At 41.8% G+C, this 12,142-nt stretch overlaps 1 protein-coding gene across 5 annotated transcripts in view; it reads left to right on the top strand.

Moving 5' to 3' along the window:
* UBE2H (ubiquitin conjugating enzyme E2 H) overlaps positions 1–12,142 on the top strand; it is a 102,223-nt gene that overhangs the window by 82,312 nt on the left and 7,769 nt on the right. For all 5 annotated transcript variants that reach the window (XM_059885706.1, XM_059885704.1, XM_059885705.1 and 2 more), the window contains one exon: positions 11,216–11,344. In XM_059885706.1, the coding sequence (XP_059741689.1) occupies positions 11,216–11,344 (129 nt within the window). The remainder of the gene's footprint in view (positions 1–11,215; positions 11,345–12,142) is intronic.

Genomic DNA, 12,142 nt, shown 5'->3' with positions numbered 1-12,142 from the left:
GGTTTTAATTAGCACCCTGTGTCCTTGACATTGCTCTTTCCCACATATGACAGGAATACTTGTTTTTAGCTTGGAATACTTAAAAGTGTAATGCTTTCAATAGTGAGATTAAGTATATCATGAATATTTCAAAAATTCTTCAAGTGTTTATTAATTCTTACTAATTCCTACTAATTCTGTGTAGAAGGTATGAGGAGGGAAGTTGCTTTTTTGCATGCATGAGACCTTATTCTATCTTTAAAATATCCCCATGGACTAACATGGGTTTCCCTGGTAGCTTAGCTGGTAAAGAATCTGCCTGCAGTGCAGGAGTTTGGGAAGATTCCCAAGAGAAGAGAACAGCTACCCTCTCCAGTATTGTGGCCTGGAGAATTCCATGGACGGAGGAGCCTGACGGGCTGCAGTCCATGGGGTTGCAAAGAGTCAAACATGACTGAGTGACTTTCATTTTCATGGTCTAACACGAGAACACGCATAAATGTTCAGACCTTTCCTATTTATCCACACAGGAGACCCTCTCAGTAAAGTGATTGGATACATTCTTGAGTATGTCATCTAGCATTTTGGTGTGCCGGATATAGTATTCCATTAAAGCATGTTAGCATTTGGTGTACTAAATACAAACCTTGTGGCCAGCTGGTTCTGTGCCACAGTACCACAGCAGGTCTTCATAGTAATCTGCTTCAGTTTGCCACATATGTGCCCTCAAACAGCTATAGAAATAGGCTTTCCATATTAAGTTAGGTTCGTGTTAGTTAGAGAATGTTTCATCTTAAAGCCACTTCTTTTTTCAAGTCCTCCTACCTATCTGAGGGCATTCCTCCTGATTGGCGTTAGTATTCACAGACTGTAAGCAGAAGGAAAAGTTTAAAAAAACTCAAATCCATCATTAGTAGTACAGCTTCTTAGGAGCTGACAAGAGTAGAAAAGTAAAGATCTATTAATTAACCCCAAATTCTTAAATAACCTGAGGAAACCTGGAAATTGTATTTGCCCTGATTCAATCTTACAAACGTTGACTATCTGTATGTTAGTGTGTTTTTATACATACAGATACCACCCACCTATTCCCCCCCCCCCCCCAAAAAAAAAACTTGAGTAAGCAAAATGGAATTTTATGGTTGGCTTTTTTTTTGAGCATATAACTGTAAATCCATAGCTTACTTAGCAATATGTTGAATTAATTCTTCATAAGATAAGCAGAGTCAGTCAGTGGGGTTTTAAAAGGTCAGCTGCTGATTTTCTCTGGCAAATCAAGGATAACATAGCTTTAATTCCCTGGTGATCTCAACTTATTTAGCCATCAGCTTCAACTATAATGGCCTAAAGCCATGGAAAGAGGAGGTCACAGAGTCGAGAGTCCTAAGCCACCAGAATCTATTCCCTGTTGCTTTTGCCCATCTTTTTACCTCTCTGATTGTAAGGGGTACTTTTCCTTTTTGACTCTTCTTTTAGCCCTGCTTCCTATTGAATTACAAAACAGTTAAACACCTTAGGGAGTTGTGGCTAACTCAGTGACTCTCAGCTTGGGAAGCCAGGGGTCCTTCTCTTGGAGGGAGAGGGTCAGTAAAATATAAGTTTGTTTGGAGAACATGCTTCTGAAATACAAATTACTGTAGGAAAAATGAGAGGAACTTGCTCTTGATGGGAAATAACCTGAGTGATTGTTTTAAGGACATGTTCTCTGGTTCCAAAGGCTAGCGTTTGGAGACTGGAAGATTGAAGCCAGAGATGGTTGTCCTGATGCAGATCTAGAAAGATAGACTGGGAGACTTCCCTGGGGGTCTAGTGGTTAGGACTTGGCGCTTTCACTACCATGGCCCGGGTTCAATCCCTGATAAGGGAATTAAGATCCCGAAACTGCGTGGTGTGGCCAGAGAGATATATTGGACTTGATATGGTTACATGCCAGGGGAGATAGAAGAGGAACTAGAGGCATTTCATTAAGGTAAATAGTGAGTCTGGAAAATTGATTGAGTACATGGAATAAAGGGGGAAAACCTAACCAAGGTCCTTCCAGAGGTTTAGAGCAGTCAACGTAGGTATTAGGAGAAAGGCATATTCAGGGAAATAATTGTAGGCCATGTCGAGTTTAAGACCAGAAATGTAAAAGACTGGTTTGGTAGTTATCAGCATAGACTTAATTTCTTTAAAATTGTGAGATGATGAACTTCCTGGAATAAGAGTGTAAAATACACGCTTTATATTAATACAAAGACCACAGAATTCACATTGCTGTGCAGGTGGCTGATGTCTTTCCAAACAAGTTTTTCTGTGTGTTGTTTGTTTAGCTTGAATAAGAAGGAACCCAGGGCCTTGGGCATCTGAAGGATGGTGAGAAAAGCGGGCATGAGAGGTGGCATTGGAGAATGGAGGCGGGCTCTTACGGTTGGTGGTACCTGTCCATGACTGTGCTGTACAGTGGTGGTTATTTTCTGAGTCACAGCATTTTGGATGTTAAATATGAAAAACAGACGAAGATTATGACGTTTAGGTCTCTAAGAGGACTGCCTGCTTGGTAATTGTGGTTCCTGGTGGGGCTGACCACGTCAAGCTTTGGCATCCACAGGGTTTTAACCTGAAGATAGCAGCATGCTTTACAAAAGTTTCCATTTTAATGTTCAAAGGAAATAGAGGCAGAAGAAATAACTTATGGTCACTGGTTCATAAACAGCCAAGAATAAAACGTGAGATACGTGATTCATCCTCTCCAGTGTGTCTTCTGCCTTAAGCCACGTACCCATCTTTTTGTGAGTCACCTGGAGTAGGGTGGCTTTACTTTAAGAATTGGTACATTTTTGTGCGTGTGATTCATTTTAATTTTTAATACGTATCACTTGAGGGATACAGGTAACTGAAACTTCTTCTGGGAAGATGGCATATTTGTATTAATATTTTAGTCTAGAGCGAGCTAGAAGTCCCGGTGGCTGGCGCAGCGCGCAGCCTCCGCCCCGGCTCGGTGCGCACGCCCGCGGCCCCACGCGAGCCCTGTCCGTCCTGCGCCGCCGTGTCCCGCGCCGCCGAGACCATTAAGAAAAAAATATATATATATATTTTAGTCTAAATTAATATTTTGGTGCAGTTCAAAGACTATTTTACAATCATTTTTAGAGATGTGCTGGGGTCCAGCCCTGGTGGATCCAGGGAATCGAAGCGGGGACGGCATCAGCGAGGATCAGGAAACAACTGCTTAATTAAATGTTAATTAAGGATATAAAGAGTAATAGAATAAGGATAGCTCAGTGAGGAAATTCAGTGGAGAAAAGAGGCTGAATAATTCAGCCAGAAGGTGAGAGAAAGAATGACATGGGGAGACCAAGTTTCGGTGAACAAGGCCCGCACTTTATTTTCCAAAATAGTTTTTATACCTTAAGTTATGCATAGAGGATAATGGGGGAAGGGGTAGAGTCATGCAGCAAGCCGGGCTTTCTTCCTGCAAACTTATCATATGCAAAAGCTTAGGTGATTTGCATCATCTTCTGGCCCGGAGGCCTGTTAACATTTTAAGACCCTTTCTTCAGAAAACTTTTTTTTTCTCTAAAGGTGATAAGTCAAGCGCCACCCTCCAAAAGCATTAGATAAAGTTGCATTCCTACAGAGCAAAGGTGTGGTGGGCTATAACAAGAAAAAGAATTAACTCAAGTGTCCCAGGTTACAAACATTAAAGCTACTATTTACACCAATTATATTAATCAATACACTGCCAGGGACACAGCAGGTAAGGGATATGGAAACTTAGCAGCAAACATTGGCCCAAAAAGTGAAAATCCTTCGCCAATACAATTTCTAATCAATCTTTTAATTACTCAAAGGAATCTGTGTTTAGACAGTTTAGAACATCTCATGCCTCTCACAGTTGGGAGGCTCTGAGCAATCACATGTGGCTGGAAAAACCTATTCAGGCAGGCTAGAGGATTTCCAAAGGAGTTTGTAGGTTGAAACACTGTCACACCCAGGAATTAACTGGAGCTGTAAGCTAACTTTTGTTTCAGAGAGAGGTAGTGGGGGACAGCCCCCGTAAAGTCTGAGGGTGTAGGTGAAAGCACAAAGCAGAAAGTAGGCAGACTCTGGTTTTGGGGGTAGATGCTCGAGAATTTCCAGGGAGACTCCTGAGGCTTGATCCGGCCTTTGCGTATGCCAAGCCTCCTTCCTCAAGACCTTTGCCCGGGGCGGAGCTCGCTCCCCGCAGATATATATTTCTTGTAAGGAATTGTGGTATTATACTTCTCTTTTTGCAGATGAAGAAATTGAGATGCAGAGAGGAAGAGACCTGCCTTTCCTACTTATAGTTTTTGGAATGCTTCCACTTGGAGGAAGTGATGGTGATAGCAGTGTGCAGGGAAAAAAAAATGATGAGAGGGTCAGGGAGGGCCGCTAAATTAGAGCCTCTGCAGCAGCTTAGCTGCCAAGACCTAAACATTTTCTTGAGCTGAAGAACCCACCAGCACATAACTGTTTTCATTTGGTCATTGCGGGTAGGGTAGGTGGTGCATTTCTGTACACATATCACACACATGCTGATGCCAACCAATCCTAAATCAGAATCCCTAGGGTACATAGGAAAAACTCCATGGGTAATTCTAATGGATGAACATCCAGGACCTAGACTCGCTGAAGAATCATTGCTCTAGACCAAGTTGGGTAACTGCTGCTTTTGGTGAGAGATCAGTATGATTTGAGTGTTTTTAATAATTCGGTTCAGTCACTCAGTCGTGTCTGACTCTTTATGACCCCATGGACTGCAGCAAGCCAGGCTTCCCTGTTCATCACCAACTCCCAGGGCTTGCTCAAATTCAAGTCTGTCCTTCAAGTTGGTGATACCATCCAACCATCTCATCCTCTGTCGTCCCCTTCTCCTCCTGCCTTCAATCTTTCCCAGCATCAGGGTCTTTTCCAATGAGTCAGTTCTCAGGTGGCTGAAGTATTGGAGTTTCAGCTTCAGCATCAGTCCTTGCAATGAATATTCAGGACTGGTTTCCTTTAGGATGGACTGGTTTGATCTTCATGCAGTCCAACGGACTCTCAAGAGTCTTCTCCAACACCACAGTTCAAAAACATCAGTTCTTCAGTGGACAGCTTTCTTTATGGTCCAGCTCTCACATCCATACATGACTACTGGAAAAACCATAGCTTTGACTAGATGGACCTTTGTTGGCAAAGTAATGTCTCTGCTTTTTAATATACTGTCTAGGTTGGTCATAGCTTTTCTTCCAAGGAGCAAGCACCTTTTAATTTCATGGCTGCAGTCACCATCTACAGTGATTTTGGAGCCCAAGAAAATAAAGTCTGCCACTGTTTCCATTGTTTCCCCATCTATTTGCCATGAAGTGATGGGACCAGATGCCATGATCTTAGTTTTCTAAATGAGTTTTAAGCCAGCTGTTTCACTCTCTTTCACTTTCATCAAGAGGCTCTTTAGTTCTTTTTCACTTTCTGCCATAAGGGTGATGTCATCTGCATATCTGAGGTCATTGGTATTTCTCCCTGCAGTCTTGATTCCAGCTTGTGCTTCATCCAGCCTGGCATTTCTCATGATATACTCTGCATATAAGTTAAATAAGCAGGGTGACAATATATAACCTTGATGTACTCCTTTCCCAATTTGGAACCAGTCTTTGTTCCATGTCAAGTTCTACCTGTTGCTTCTTGGCCTGCATACAGATTTCTCAGGAGACAAATCAGGTGGTCTGGTATTCCCATCTCTTGAAGAATTTTCCACAGTTTGTTGTGATCCACACAGTCAAAGGCTTTGGTGTAGTCAATAAAACAAGTAGATTTTTTCTGGAACTCTCTTGCTTATAATTAAATATGGCTATAAACCATTAGTTTATATGCCTAAACTGAGCTATATGGCTTCCCTGGTGGCTCAGATGGTAAAGAATCTGCCTGCAGTACTGGAGACCTGGGTTCAGTCCCTGGCTCGGGAAGATCCCCTGAAGGGAATGGCTACCCATTCCAGTATTCTTGCATCAACTCAATGGACATGATTCTGAGCAAACTCCTGGAGATAGTGAAGGACAGGGAAGCCTGGTGTGGTGCAGTCCATGGGGTCACAAAGAGTCGGACATGACTAAGTGACTGAACAACAGAACTGAGCCTATGAGGGTAGTAATATTGTTTACATTAATACTGTAAGATCATGCTGAAGACTCAGTCCTAATGGACTGCATTTTGTTAAGTGCTGATTTAGTTCAAGGGAAAAGGAAAACTGTTTGCTCATCATAAACCATACTTCTCAGGGATCTTGGGACTTGCTTTAAAAATTAAGGTATCCAGTAATGGAGCCAGATGACTGTAATCTCTAGATTGGGTGATCCATGTCTGGCTCTCTCCCTTTCAAAAAGTGAAAGGTCAGTGTTTTTTGAAAGACTTTGGAACTGATCAAAGTTTTTTATTATTAACAGTTCTAGGGGAAAAAAATTTTATTATGATGGATTTTTCCAAAGATGAGTATCTTTATTTGATACTTGGTTTATGGTTTATGTCTCTCCTGCCAAAATATTTATCTTGAAGATATTGTGCACATCTGCATGTTTGAGAGATGTTTCTTTGGGGAGGGCCCTCTCAGTGGTCAGCCGCTCTGACAGCCGCTCTCAGGAGTGCTTTGCTGCTTTGCAGTGGCCGTGGCCACAGCATCTTGGCCTCCAGAAGCTGCCATCGTCCCCAAAACTGGGCTGCATACTTTCCTTTTTCTTTTCTTCTGTCTTTAGAGGTGTGACTAAGCATCTCTGTAAAATGGACCAAAAGTATATTAATATAGGAAGACAACAGACAGAAGAAGGAAAAAGCAGTAATTGTTCTTTTATTTGTTTGGAACAAATACATAGGCAAAGCCATCTATTGATAGCTTGCAAAACTTTAAAAGTAGTGGGGAAGGGTATAAAGTCTTTCCTGGAACACGTGAAACACCTAGTTATATGAGACATGTTGTCTGCAATATTTCTCAAGTCCTGAAACACTTTTGAACTTACAAAGAGTAAAATCTCCAAGATTTTGTTTTGGTTTTTTTTTTTTTTTCCATTTGATAGGAACATTCAGCTGTTACTCTTCTGGGGGCGGCGCCTAGAATGCTCATGTGGCAGGAGAGGCTCCCAGTTTACTATGTGTGTGTATCTGTGAGTGGCCATGACTCCTTCCTGGGGCTAGGCTACTCGAAGAAACAGCTGACAGTTCAACCAAGAAGCTCCTGAACATTCTCTGCTTAGAGACCATCCTGTTGGCCTTGAACATACAAGAAAGAAAACCTTCAGGGAGGGGGATGGCCAGGGATGTAGGGAGCTTGTGCCATCATGGTTGAGAACAACGTTCCTTTAATCCACTAACAGAAGCAGCATGGTACAAAAGCCCAGGTTTGAAACCCAGTCCCATGGACACCTAACCCCTCTCTGCCTCATTTCCCCTGTATGTAAAATGGAGATGGTAATGGTGCCTACCTCATTGGCTGTAGTGAAACGAAGAGTATGTATGTAAAGTGTTTACAGGGCCTGGCTTGTAGTAAGGGCTGTGTAAGTGTGAACTCTTACTGCCCGTACTATTACTGTTACTATCATTAGTGTTATTGTAACTCTTCACTGTGCTGGGATCTTGTTTAAGCTGTAAAGCTCGGGGTTCACACCCCTTGTTTTTTTTCCCAGTTTGCTTGGTGCTAAGTCACTTCAGTTGTGTCCGACTCTGTACGACCCTATAGGCTGCAGCCTGCCTGACTCCTCTGTCAATGGGATTCTCCAGGCAAGAATACTGGAGTGGGTGCCCTCCCTCCAGGGGATCTTCCTGACCCAGGGATCAAACTCACATCTCTTATGTCTACCTGCATTGGCAGGTGGGTTCTTTAGAGCACCTCCTGGGAAGCCCAGTCCAGGGGATCTTCCCAACCCAGGGATCAAACCCAGGTCTCCTGGGTTTTGCAGATTCTTTACCATCTGAGCCACCAGGGAAGCCCATGAATACTGGAGTGGGTAGCCTAGCCATTCTCCAGGGGATCTTCCCATTCCAGGAATCGAACCAGGGTCTCCTGCATTGCAGGCAGATTCTTTACCAGCTGAGCTACCCGCAAAGCTACCCTTAATTTGCCTACCTTTTAACATTTTCTACCATTGCCTTGATAACCCACCTACTAAAGGATAAAGAGAGGAAAAAATTTTTCAGATTTGTCATATTTTATTAAATGTTTTAAACATATGTAAAAGTAGAAAGTACATATTTTAGGCAAATGGCTATTTTTAAAGGTTAAAAAAAGGTAAAGTGTTATTTGAAGTGTGAAAAGTAGAAATTACAAGCCTGTTGTAATTTGACATAACTTTAAAAATATTCTTGTGCATCATACTGAGTACCTCATTGTAACTCTAGAGAACATAATATTCTACAGACTTTCTCTATTCAGTATTAGAACATAAGCATTTTTCTCTGTCCCTGAGCTTTACAAATAGTTTTCAGTGATTTCGTACCATCAGTTGGTTTATTAAATATGTTGCTTCCTTAAAAAAAAAATAAAACAGCAGTGAAAAATTCTGCTGGACGGTTGGGGCTATCTTGGAGGATCATTTTGGTTTTCTTTTTTGATTAAGGATATCCACATTTGTTTTCTGGTATGTGAGAATTGTACTGTAATGTGGTTCTTTGGAAAGTTAGCCTCATCAGTAATACCGAGTCCCTAACTTGGGGTTGAAGGTAAACCTGCTCTGCGTCACTGTCTGTACATGAGAATAGGACTGTGCTAGGGGTTTCCCTATTGGCTCAGATGGTAAAGAATCCGCCTGCAGTGCAGGAGACCCCAGGGCCAACCCCTGGTTGGGAAGATGCTCTGGAGAAGGGGATGAATGGCTACCCACTCCAAAATTCTTGCCTGGAGAATTCCATGGACAGAGGAGCCTGGTGGGCAGGGTCCATGGGGTCACAAAGAGTTGGATACGACTGTCTGACTAATACACTTGGCCATCATGGGACTCTCCATAGATCACTCTCCAGACCTGAGTTGTCCAATATGGGATCTACTAGCCACATGTTATTTAAATTAAGGAGAATTAAATAAAATGAAAAACTAAGTCCTCACAGTCAAACCAGCTATATTTCACGTGCTTAGTAGCCACGTTTCTAGTGGCTACCGTATTAGTAGCAGATCCAGAACATTGTCATCATCGCAGAGAGTTCTGCTGAATAGTGCAGTTATAGGCTTTGTTTTGTTTTTCTGTTTCTTGTTTTATTGCAGTATAATTGACATATGACATTTCAGATGTACAACATGATTTAATGTTTTTATACATTTGAGAAATGATGACTGCATTAAGCCTAGTTAATGTCAGCCACCATACATACTAAATGAAAGCATTTTTTTTCTTGTGATGAGAACTTCTAAGATCCCCTCTCTTAGCAACTTTCAAACATGCAATCCAGTACTGTTAACTGTAGTCACCGTGCTGTGCATTACATTCCCAGGACTTGTTTACTCCATAGCTGAAAACGCATGCCTTTGACACCCTTCGCCGTTTTGCCCGCCTCACCTCCACTGTCTCCGGCAGCCACCAGTCTGTTCGCTATTTGTTTCTTCCTCTTTCTTTTTTTTTTTGAGATTCCACATGTGAAACCATACAGTATTTCTTTGTCTGAATTATTTCACTTAACATAATGCCATTCCAGTCCATCCATGATGTCATAGAGTTTTTTGAGTGCTCAGCTTTTTAACCTTATAACGACAAGGACAATCTGCTTCTTGTAGGATTTTTCTAGAGCAGAGGTCAGCAAACGTTGGCTGCCTGATTTTGTATGTAAAGGTTTATTGGCACACAGCCACACCCATTTGTTTATCAGTTATCTATGGCTTCTTTTGTGCTACATGGCAGAGCTGAGTGTTGAGTAGCTATGACTGACCAAGTGTGGCCCACCAAGCCTAAACCGGTATTTGCTCTGGCCCTTTTTGAAAGTTTGCTGACCCCTTTTATCTAGACCAGGGTGTTGCACTGTTGACATTTTGGTCCCAGATAATCATCGTGGAGGGCTGCCCCGTGCACTGTATTGTAAGACGTTTCAGCAGCATCCCCGGCCTCTGGCCACTAGATGCTAGTGGCACCCCAGCCTCCCCTACTTCTTCCCCCACACAGTTGTGACAACCAAAGATTTCTCTAGACATTGCTAAAGTGGCCGCTGGGAAGCAAAATCACCCCTGGCTGGGAATCACTAAAGTGACATGGCTTGACAAAACATTCACTTATAATACTGCATGAGAGCGCCCACTCTAAAACAAAATCCATGAAAAGAGCAGAATAAATTGAAAAGTAGTTCTTATGCTACTATTCTTCAGCATTCCCTCCAGAAACAGAAATGTTTTTTATAAAACATGGTGACTAACTTAGAGTGGGCAAAGAGATGGAAGTGCTAAGGTTCCACAGTCCACTGTCTGCTAACTGAGCAGCAAACAGGATGGAAGTCAGAGCATCTCTAAAGTTACGTGGCTGTGCTAAGAAGTTTTCAAGGCCTGCTTCCTTCATAAAGCGCTAGGTAACCGCAGGGTTTTGTTGCTTTTGCTGTGTATGTAGATGTCATCCGTGTACACCCAGCACCTTATGCTGAATCTGGCAAGGAGAGAGTTAATAGTGTTTATTTAAGTGAGTATTAATAAAAGGAGGAAGTTGGTACTTACCTGTCTTACAATGGTTTATGATTTTAAATGGTCCATATAGGTTCCTACCCTCATTGCCCAGAATAATTGAAAAACTGATTATATTTACCTCCATTAGAAGTTAGGAGAATTGAAGTAAATGTCAAGGCCCATAATATTGTATTCAGTTTTTATAAGACCTGGTGCTTGAATACTTTTCAGAATGGGGATTTCCAAAATCATAGAAAATGTCGATGCTAAGAAATTAACTGCTCACTTTGTAAGAATGTAGAGTGCTTATACGGTGTTGGGGTACAAGTTTTAATAAACCTTGTAGTATTTCTGAATTCACAGTTTACAGAGTGGAGTGAATTAGAATTGGGACAGTTGCCTTTCATAGAGAATATCAAGTGTACCTTGATCTGTTTCTTCAAATTAAATTTTAAAATTGGTGTTGAAACGAATATGTAATATAAGTCACATGTAATAGACCACAGTTTTATGGAAAATTTCCATGTAGTTAAATATGTTGGAAGGTAAGAAGCTTTGACTACTGAAGTCAAGTGAATCTTAGGTGAACTTGGCATACTTGACGCACATGACATACTTCTGTTTGTTTTTCAGATCTTACCAATATATTTGAGTCCTTCCTGCCCCAGTTGTTGGCCTATCCCAACCCCATAGATCCTCTCAATGGTGACGCTGCAGCTATGTACCTCCATCGACCAGAAGAATACAAGCAGAAAATTAAAGGTAAGGCAAATAGCTTAGCCTGGAGACAGAAGAACTTAAGTCTGTTAGGTGTTCATCATTAAAACCCCTTCTTAGTTACTCATAATTTTTCTCAGGCCTAAAAAGAGACAGCTCTGGGCTGAAGCAGAGCTCACTAGCCTCTGTAGCTTCAAGGGCCTGAGACACCTTTAAAAAGAAGAAGGTTTCAAAGAAGAGGAGAAAGCAGAGTAACAAAGGATGAGGAAGTGGAGACTTATCAGTTGGGTAGAAGCAGACATAACCCTGCTAGAAATCCCTGTGACCCCCTATTGGAAAGAACTTTTGCCTTCACTTGCTTCTTCTTGTCTTGTAATTTAGAAAATTTACTTGAGGGTAAAGTATTAATTGAAAGGCATAATCTCACATTTTTGAAATACATGAAATCATCTTGGCCTTTCAGGACATCAGTTAACTTTGAGAGTTGGGGAATAATTATTGAATTCATCATTAGACTTTTTTTTTTATTATATCATTTTACCCGTTGATTAAAAATTACCCAACTACCCAAGAACTCTTTTCTTGTTCCCATACTGGCTTGCTTGCATTTGGGGAAGTTTACATCTAAGGTACTTTTCTCTCTGCTGCAGGGATTTGTCCCAGTGCTTTGGTGCTGTGGATTTTTCTATCAAAACTTGAGAATGTGCTGTTGAAGCTGAGATCTGTGCCAGTGGTAGTGGCTCATCCTTCAAGACTTAGAATCCTGTTTTCCCGTTCTTAAGCGTACGTGCGAACGGGACACGAGTCTCATTAGAATGAAGGTGGGGTTGTGAGAGAGCCGCT

This window comes from Bos taurus, chromosome 4 (assembly GCF_002263795.3).
Source record: "Bos taurus isolate L1 Dominette 01449 registration number 42190680 breed Hereford chromosome 4, ARS-UCD2.0, whole genome shotgun sequence".
NCBI lineage: Eukaryota > Metazoa > Chordata > Mammalia > Artiodactyla > Bovidae > Bos > Bos taurus.
The sequence above is the reverse complement of the archived record's forward strand: the minus strand, read 5'-3'. Positions and strand labels throughout refer to the sequence as shown.